The sequence below is a fragment of the Emys orbicularis genome, chromosome 12 (genome assembly GCF_028017835.1).
Source record: "Emys orbicularis isolate rEmyOrb1 chromosome 12, rEmyOrb1.hap1, whole genome shotgun sequence".
Classification (NCBI taxonomy): domain Eukaryota; kingdom Metazoa; phylum Chordata; order Testudines; family Emydidae; genus Emys; species Emys orbicularis.
In genome coordinates this window covers 35,836,070-35,845,671 of record NC_088694.1, presented here as the reverse complement: position 1 = coordinate 35,845,671, position 9,602 = coordinate 35,836,070, and the positions used below count along the sequence as shown (strand labels likewise).

Below are 9,602 nucleotides of genomic sequence, written 5' to 3'. Positions count from 1 at the left end.
TTGCATTCTCCTCCTCCCCAGCATTTCTTAGGAACACTATTCAACTAACAGTTCATTCTCATTTGATCCCATTGTTTCAAATTGTCCTTTGAAACTCATACAATTTCCCAAGGTTACAGTAGTCATGTCTCCCAGACAAGTTACATACAGCCTTATACTAACACCTACACATTTGCATTTTTAATACAATGAGCTCCTAATACACTTACTCTTAATTCAATTCATTTTAACTTCATTCCATAAGGCCATCAAGCTGCAGGAAATCACTGTAGCTGTCACAGGCAGCACAATGCCTGACTTCATCTGCTTTAAGGGTTGTGTTAGGGTTGAGGTATGAGAGGGATGCCCAGGAGCCTGCCATGGGCAGTACATAGTATGTCCAGACACAGTAGCTAAGGGGACTTTTACAGCATAAATTGGGGTGCCTAGTGATAACTCACCTATAGAGTTAGGTACCATCTGAGTCACAGTAGCAGCTCAATCTGGGATTTCAGTGCCTATATTTGGGCTTTAGGCACCTAAATTCCTTTGTGGATCTGGGACATAGAGACCTGAAGATGCATAAAGGCACAAATGGGATTTTCAAAAGCTCCCAAGCAGGATACGTGCCTAACTCCCACTAAGGTCAACTTCCAGCTTCGCAAGTGAGATCTTCGGAACTGCAGAAGAGAGCTCTACCTTTAAGCTAAAGGAGCAACTCCTTTCTCAACTTCTGTGCATGATTAATTTTCTTAGGGCACATTGGACCTCTTTGTTTCTCAGGCTGTAGATGAGAGGATTGACCATGGGAGTCAAGACTGTGTAGAAGAGAGAGAACACTTTGTTGAGTTCTCTCAGTGTCTCAGTGTCTGGTAACACAGACAATCATCAGGGTCCCATAGAAAATTGTAACCACAATAAGGTGAGAGGAACAGGTGGAAAATGCCTTTCTCCTCCCAGTGGTGGAAGGGATTCTCAGGATGGTGGAGATGATAAAAACATCGGTTGTCAGGGTTAATAGAAACGGGGGCAGGGTGCCTATAGAAGATAATATAAAGGCCACCAGTGTGGTCAGCCTGGTGTCACTACACGAGAGTTTAATCACTGGGGTGAAATCACAAAGGAAATGGTCAATTTCATTGGGGTCACAGAAATGTAATTTTAACATTAAACATGTTACTATGGTTGTTACCATAAATCCACCCATCCAGGACACAGCTGCTAACTGTAGGCAGATTCTGCCATTCATCAGAACCATCTGGTGTAATGGTTTGCATATTGATAAATACCGGTCATAGGACATCATGGATAAGAGACAACATTCACTTGCCAAAGGAACACCAAAGAAATAAAATTGAGTGATGCAGCCACTAACAGAAATGGTTCTGTCCCCAGTCAGGAGACTGGCCAGCAGTCTGGGCAGGATGGTGGAGCTATAGCAGGTCTCGAAGCCGGACAAGTACCCCAGGAAGAAATACATGGGGGTGTTAAGGTGCTGATCAGCCACAACTAGGACCATGGTGAGGATGTTCCCAGCTACAGTCACAATGTAAATCACTAGAAACAGAAGGAAGAGAAGAATTTGCAGTTCAGAGAGATTTCCAAATCCTAGGAGGTTGAATTCTGTAACATATGTTTGATCATTCCTTTCTCCATGAGCTGAATATAGATTCCATCTTCCCCAATTTTCCATGAGATGTATCTATTCACAGATGAAAAGTAGTGAGCGTTGAAAGAGATTGCAGTACAATCCAGTTGATTGTAGACAAGTTCAAACTGAATAAATAGAGAAAGATTTATAAATTTTCAAAAGCCAAGACATTGGTTTAATCATATACTGTACACAAAGTTTTGGAATGGAGATTCCCCACTTGCAAGCTCCAAATGGCAGCTACACTGTTAATTTATCACGCTTCTGCCCTAACTTTTTCATAGATGCATAGATATGAAAGTCAGCCAGGAGAGTATATTTTAAGTCATAGCATTTCCTTCAATTCATTCCTCTTTGACCTAGAGTGTATATGTTTGAAGTACAACCAAAAGGGAATACTGTAATCACCTCTTCTGAGTGCTTGGATATCATGAGCCATAACACTTCTCCAATAACCCCTGCATGGAGTTAAGCATGTGGTTGAGTTAAGCATATGTAGCAAACCTGGAAATACTGGCATTACTTTGTAACACTTCTGTGCATATCTCTGTGTGTTAATTTATGATGGATTGCTTGCTATGGGTAAGATTAGAAGGGGTTGTTAGAGGAACCAAACAGTAAAGGCTAAAAAAAAAAAAAATGACCAACATAAGGAGCATTGCAGCAAACTCTCATTCAAAATTAACCAGGTCATTAGACACCAAAGTTGCACGTTTTTTTCCCACTAAATCTGGGAAGAGACAGATCAAAAGACACTGGCCAAGTAAATGATTCACTGTGAGGCACAGGGCCGGTCTACACTAGAAGCACTATATCAGTGCAACTGCACTGATGCAGCTAGCTGCTGCAGTGTGTTGGGTGAAGATGCTCTATGCTGACAGGAGAACACTCTCCCATCAGCATAATTACTCCACCTCCACAAGAGGCGGAAACTATGTTCATGGAAGAGCGTCTCCTGCTGACAAAGCGCCGGGATGGGCAGTGCTTAGATCGCTGTAAGTTGCATTGCACAGGGGGGTATCTTTTACACACCAATGAGTGACATACATTACATCCACTTAAGCGGTAGTGTAGATCTGCTGGGAGGCAAACTATCCCTCAGACTCAGAAGTCGGATCTGGAAGAACCTGAGCTAAGGAGTAAGAAGTTAAGCGTAGGTAATATGAGAGCTGTCTAGGACACGTGGTTGTTTTATCCCATTTTCCTGAATGCTGTGTTCCCTTGGGCAAATAAATACCACTTTGTTTTGAAGAAGTTAATCCTGTGTCACTGCAAACTCCTTCTGTAGCAGACTCATGGAGGTAAAACTATAGCAGAGCAAAACTCCAGATAGACCAGCTGGGGTAATACAGCTAGTACCAAAGAGGTGTTAGGAGAAGGGTGAGATCCTGAGATCCAACATGGGTTTCTCACTTGAAAGGGGTTCACTTGCGGGACTGGAGAAGGGTTCAGGAATGGACAGTGTACACAGGAGAGTAGCTGTTTTTGATTTTGAAGATGTCAAGAGAAAGATAATCCACGCCTTCCCATGGCACTTACTTCCAATAGTTAGTCATCCCCACTTTTTATAACGTGCACCTTATTTCTGAACTGAATTTTTTTGGCTTTATCTTCCAGCCATTGGTTCTTGTTTTGCCTTTCTCTACTGCATTAAAGAGCCCCTTAGTATCATGCAATTTCTTCCAAGAAGGTACTCACTGACTGTATTCAACTCACCTCTCAATCTTTTGTTCAATATCTTCATTAACGATCTGGAGGATGGGATGAATTGCACCCTCAGCAAGTTTGCAGATGACACTAAACTGGGAGGAGTGGTACATACACTGGAGGGTAGGGATAGGATATAGAAGGACCTAAACAAATTAGCGAATTGAGCCAAAAGAAATCTGATGAGGTTCAACAAGGACAAGTGCAGAGTACTGCATTTAGGATGGAAGAATCCCATGCACTGCTACAGACTAGGGACCGAGTAGCTAGGCAGCAGTTCTGCAGAAAAGCACCTAGGGGTTACAGTGGATGAGAAGCTGGATATGAGTCAACAGGGTGCCCTTGTTGGCATTGGTGAGGCCTCATCTGGAGTACTGTGTCCAGTTTTGGCCTCACACTACAAGAAGGATGTGGAAAAATTGGAAAGAGTCCAGCGGAGGGCAACAAAAATGATTAGGGGGCTGGAGCACATGACTTATGAGGAGAGGCTGGGCTTATTTAGTCTGCAGAAGAGAAGAATGAGGGGGGATTTGATAGCTGCTTTCAACTATCTGAAAGGGGGTTCCAAAGAGGATGGATCTAGAATGTTCTCAGTGGTACCAGATGACAGAACACGTATTAATGGTCACAAGTTGCAGTGGGGGAGGTTTAGGTTGGATATTAGGAAAAACTTTTTTCACTAGAAGGGTGGTAAAGCATTGGAATGGGTTACCTAGGGAGGTGGTGGAATCTCCTTCCTTAGAGGTTTTTAAGGTCAGGCTTGACAAAGCCTGGCTGGGATGATTTAGTTGGGGATTGGTCCTGCTTTGAGCAGGGGGTTGGACTAGATGACCTCCTGAGGTCCCTTCCAACCCTGATATTCTATGATTCTATGATTCTTTGTTCTGATAAAATGAGCAGTTTGAGCTCCTTCACTCTCATTGTAAGGCATTTTCTCCAGTCCCACCATAATATTGTGGCTCTTTTCTACACCCTCTCCAATTTTCTCAACATTCTTTTTTTAGTGTGCACATGCACCAGAACTGGATGGATTTCAGTCTCACCAACGCCTAGCAGAAAGATAAAATCTCCTTCTCATCACTCCTCCATTTATACATCACAGGATTGCATTAGCCCTTTGTGCCATAGCATCACATGTTTAGTTGCTTGTCCAATATGACCCCTAAACTTGCTGTGATGGTGGTGAGAGTCACATATATGAGCTTCCCCAGAGAGGGCCACGAATGTAATGGTATCATGCTAGTGCCTGAGACTAGACAGTGACACTGACCAACAGCACAGACGGGAAGAGGACTCTGCCCTGTGCACAAAGGGAACATGCCAAGCAGACTCCACAGATCCCTGTCACTCTTATCCCATCAGTGACTCTCCAGTCTCTGTTTTGAAAACCTCCCGTGAAGGAGACTCTACGCTCTCCATAGGCATTTTTTCCCCATTGTCTTACTATTCATACAGTTAGGATTTTTTTTCCTGAGATTTAATCTAAATCAGTGGTATTCAAATGTTTTTCAAAAAATCATATGGAAGTGTGGAGCCGTTTGGAAATCTTAGGCATGGTCTGTGGACACCGAGAGGTCTGCGGACCACAGGTTGAAAACCACTGATATAAATCTGCTATGCTATAGTTTGAACCCATTGCCTCTTGTCCTGCCTCTTGTCCTGCCCTTTGTAATCAGGGATAACAACTTTATCTATCTTTTTTCTGGCAGCCTATCAAGTATTTGAAGACCACTATTGTGTACCCCCTTAATCTCTTCTTTTCCAAACTAAACATACCCAGTTCCTTCAGTCTTTGCTCATATGGCTGCATTCCATCCCTTCGATTATCTTTGTTGCTCACAGGCAGATTCTGTGCTGCAATACTCTTAGTCGCTGTTTATAGAGTCTCTGTTCAGCAATATAAGGAGCAGTAATGAGAGATATCATGGAGAGAATGGGGAATGATAGAGAGAAGGAAATAAACAATCAAACTGTTTGCCTGAGAGACTTCAGGGTACTCGTCGACCCAATGTCACAGTGTTTTTCTCCCTAAGACCCTCACAGTTTCACCCAGGATTTGAAATGATCAGATTTATCTTTAATCATCAGCATAAAGGGACAACCTTTTCCTTAATTGTGACTGGTGTGGTATCAGGATCTGGTTTCCTCCATCACTCTGCTCTCCTCGGTGTCTCATAAACTCTCACTCTCTCTGAAAAAACAGTTACATTTTGCTGAAGCTGCTCTTGCTTTCTTGCTCGATGCACACTCTTGTGTGTGTTACACAGCACCTTACTGCCAGCTGTTCTGGATTCTTCCTGAGGTTATATGTGTCGGGGACTCAGAACCCAGACGGCAAGGTTCATTGTCTGACCACAGAGGGACAGGCAACACCAGCAAGGTCCAGTGACAAGCTCTTTATTGAGGAGTGCACACAACAATAGAGAGCGGCCCGTCTCCAGAGAGAACCAGCCACGGTTTTAACAACTAGTAAGGTTATATAGACAGTTCCATCGCGTCATAGTTAAAACAACCCAGCCCCCCTTTATTAGTTTGAAAGCTTCTAATATTCATGCATATCTATCTTCTTTGACACTACAAACAATTCGTGATGCCTCAGCAACTTCTTATCAGCTTTGTTGTCATGCACCAGAAACTAGGAGAAAGGAGGGAGTTAAGAACAGATGAAGAACAGAAACAGTGAGTGGAGACTGCAAGTCTCCATATGTCCAAACAAACTGTTCCTAGCACATCTGGTACAAGAATGCGCCCCCCCACCCCTTATCGCATTCTCTGCAGCTCAAGAAAGCATGTCCTCAGGTTTCACAGAGAGACAGGAATGGCCCAGCAACTACTGTTAGCCTAACTTTGGCTAAGCTGGCCAAACAACCTGTTCTATACTCCATTTTCTTGGGCCTAACATATGGGACAGCAGCCTCATCCTGGCTCTGGCTTCTGTTGGGATCTCCCTTGAGGCTGCTGCTAATGAGAGTTTTAAAATTGCCCTCCTGCAGACATAAATCCTGTGTTGCTTGTTAAAACATAGTAAACATCAAGGTCACTGCAATCCCCATTGAAACCTCCAGGGAATGTCCCTTTTTGCCATGGCTTTGTTGGGGTCCACTAGGCATAGCTACCAGGTAACTCGGGAGAGCGGAAGACCAAAGTGTCGATGAAACTCTCTTGCTCTGGGCCTATCTGAACCCCCAAACTCCATCTTGTGAACTCTCACCTACTTCTGTGTTTACTGCTTTACATGCTCTGTAGCAGGCTGAAGCAGAAATGTATTGGTCAGCGTTTCTAGCAGATGGCTGCAGTTTTACTCACACTAGCAGAAATAATAGAGATAAGGAGCAGGGGTAGTTAGTTTACAGGCGTCTAACTCAAGGTCGCAGAGACTGGGAAAGTTTTCTCACAAGCTTATGTAGAGCTTATTGTAACAGTTGTCTGGAAGGGAGGGGTGAGGGGGAACAGCCAGACAAAGAGATGTATGCAAACAGTTTGGGGTATAAAAGGTAAAAGTTGTTTGTATTTGTTGCACTGGATTTGAGACATGCTGGTCTCCTAGTGCCATTTCAGAGCTCTGAAATAAACTTGGCTTGCTTTCTCCCCTCGGTGTCTTTATTGGTGCTAAGCACACCGGGCCACGGACCTTTGATGTCCGCTCGAGCCCCTTGAGCGGCCAACAGTTTTGGCATCCCTGGGTGGGCTCGAGGCTGAAATTTAGCCTTGCCCGGATCCCTCCTGGTGGCCGACGGATTACGACGACGACCGACGCCCAGAGCGCTCACCGGTGACTTCATCGGGGGCCTCGGCAGAGACGTGGTTTGTTCGACCCTGGAGGGCACAACGGTGCAACGCACACAGACAGTGGAGAAGCAGCTGCGGGCGACGGTGAGGAACCAGTCCCGTGGATAGGGCGATGGTGCAGAACCGGACCCTTGGATAAGGTAGGAACAGTCCAGTGGGGACTTTATCTGTCTTGACCTGGGGACGCCCAGTGTCTGCCTGTTGTGACTTGGGGACGCCCAGAGTCTCCCTCAGTATGGGGCAGGGACAGAGTACAGCCGGCAGGGTACAGTGTACACCCTTAGAATGCATTCTGGTGAACTGGAAAGTGTTTGGATCTGATCAGTTGATTAAAAGTAAATTGAAAAGGTTCTGTACAGTTGATTGGCCTCAGTACCAGCTGGAGTGCCAAGAAAGGTGGCCACCGGAAGGATCACTTAATTACAATACGATCCTTCAGTTGCTTTTGTTTTGTCAGAGAACAGGTAAATGGAATGAACATCTCTATGCGTATACGTTTATGGTGTTAAGAAATAGGACTGATATTTTGCTCAAGTGCCATTTGACTCCGACAGGCTCGGTAGTATGTGCTGCTAAACCCCAGAACCCTCCCACTGTTGTAATGCCAGAATCGGTGTCCCCTTCGGCTCCTCCACCCCCACAGGCGCCAGAGAGTACCCCCCCCGTGGGATTGTATCCGTTGATTACTGAGAGTGTGGTAGCCCGTCCAGGAACACAAGAAATCTTTGAAGGATGTCTAGCTAGCCATAAGCCTGACTGGGATGACTGCAATATACTTATGAGAACCCTGTTGTCTGAAGTGGAGCGGATTCAGGTTATAGCCAAGGCTAAGAAGGAAGACAGAGAAGGCATTTAAGGTTTAAAAGGGAAAGCTATTGGACTCCAGAGGTTGTACAGAGTGGAATCCTCAGAAGTGAGTGTGCTCATCCTGGTTTGTTGCTTCAAAGCTCTGCACAGCAGTTATGTTACTGGATGGCAGTAACATATGATGGCAATGTGTATGTGTTAATTGTTGGAGGAAAGGTGTATAAGTGAAGAGTGGAAGGTTCCTTTGGAAGTTAGAAGAAGCTGAGAAAGGGAGAAGAGGAAAAAGCACAGAATGAGTTAACTGAGAGGAAAATACAGCTAGCAGGCTCATCCAAGGACAGTGTACACAGCTAAGACTTGGCTGACAACCAAGAGAAAGGGGGGCCTGAAAATTCCCCCACTCTGTTCGGACAGGCTTTGGCCAGAGACTTGGAGGAGTGGGATAATTCAGACAGAGCCCTCCTGCTGCAATATGTAGATAACTTGTTAATTGCTGCTGTGGGTCTAATCCCTTGTCTCAGAGCTACTGTGAGTCTCCTAAACTTTATTGGACTGCGAGGATACAGGGTATCTCAAAACAAAGCCCAAATTGCTCTTACAGAGGTTCAATATCTGGGATTTCACATCAGGCAGGGAGAGAGACAGCTCTCAAACGAAAGAAAGGAGGCTATCTGCCAAGTTCCCATCCCCAGCAACCGTAAACGGCTTAGGGCATTCCTGGGCATGGCAGGTTTTTGCAGAATATGGATTCCAGAGTTTGGACTGTGGGCTAAATCTCTGTATGAATGTGTTAAGGGAGCGGAACATGACCCCTTTTCACTGGTCCCCAGAAGCGGACAGGGCATTTCAGTTATTAGGTGCCTGGAAGCGTCCTGTGGCATACTTTTCTAAACAACTGGATCAAGTTTCAAAGGGATGGCCAGTCTGTTTGAGGGCGGTCGCAGCTACTGCTCTAGTGCTCGGGGAAGCTGAAAGCTGACACTGGGAGGAAGTGTGCAAGTGTATGTTCCCCATATGGTCCGAGCCTTGCTGGACACTAAGGGTGGTCTTTGGCTCACACAGGCTCGGGTTGCTCGGTACCAGGTGAAGCTGTTAGAGAATCCTGAAGTCACCCTACAGATCTGTCCCTCCCTTAATCCAGGTACACTGCTACCAGAGACAGAAAAGCAGGAACATGACTGTTTAGAAATCATAGATGTTCAGTATTCTAGCCGCCCAGATCTAAAAGATCAGCCACTCCCAAATGCTGACTTGGAATGGTATACAGATGGAAGTAGTACTGTTGTGGATGGGCAAAGGAGGGCTGGTTATGCTATTGTGTCTCTTCATGATACCGTGGAAGCTGAGAGTTTACCGGCAGGAACGTCTGCCCAGCTTGCTGAACTAGTGGCCCTGACCTGGGCACTCGAGCTGGCAAAAGACAAACGGGTTAATATCTTTACTGATTCAAAGTATGTTTTTGGGGTATTGCATGCTCACGCTGGTTTGTGGAAGCAAAGGGGAATGCTAACAACCCAAGGCTCTCCGGTCAAGCATGGGTCTCAAATTCTCCGGCTTTTAGAAGCAGTACAATTCCCCTCAGCAGTAGCAGTGGTGCATTGCAAAGCCCATCAAAGGGAAGATCAAGATGTAACCAGGGGCAATGCCAGAGCAGACAGGGAAGCTAAGC

At 45.3% G+C, this 9,602-nt stretch overlaps 1 protein-coding gene across 1 annotated transcript; it reads right to left on the bottom strand.

The window, feature by feature from the left end:
• Nucleotides 1-841: 841 nt before the first annotated feature.
• Nucleotides 842-1,498, bottom strand: LOC135886066 (olfactory receptor 5AP2-like). Its single transcript, XM_065413954.1, has one exon. The coding sequence runs from the start codon at nt 1,496-1,498 to the stop codon at nt 842-844; it is 657 nt and encodes a 218-aa protein (XP_065270026.1).
• Between the last annotated feature and the right edge of the window lie 8,104 nt (nt 1,499-9,602).

What these genes read in the sequence shown, in the direction of transcription:
- LOC135886066 (XM_065413954.1), bottom strand. Translation starts at nt 1,498, where the DNA reads ATGGTCCTAGTTGTGGCTGATCAGCACCTTAACACCCCCATGTATTTC.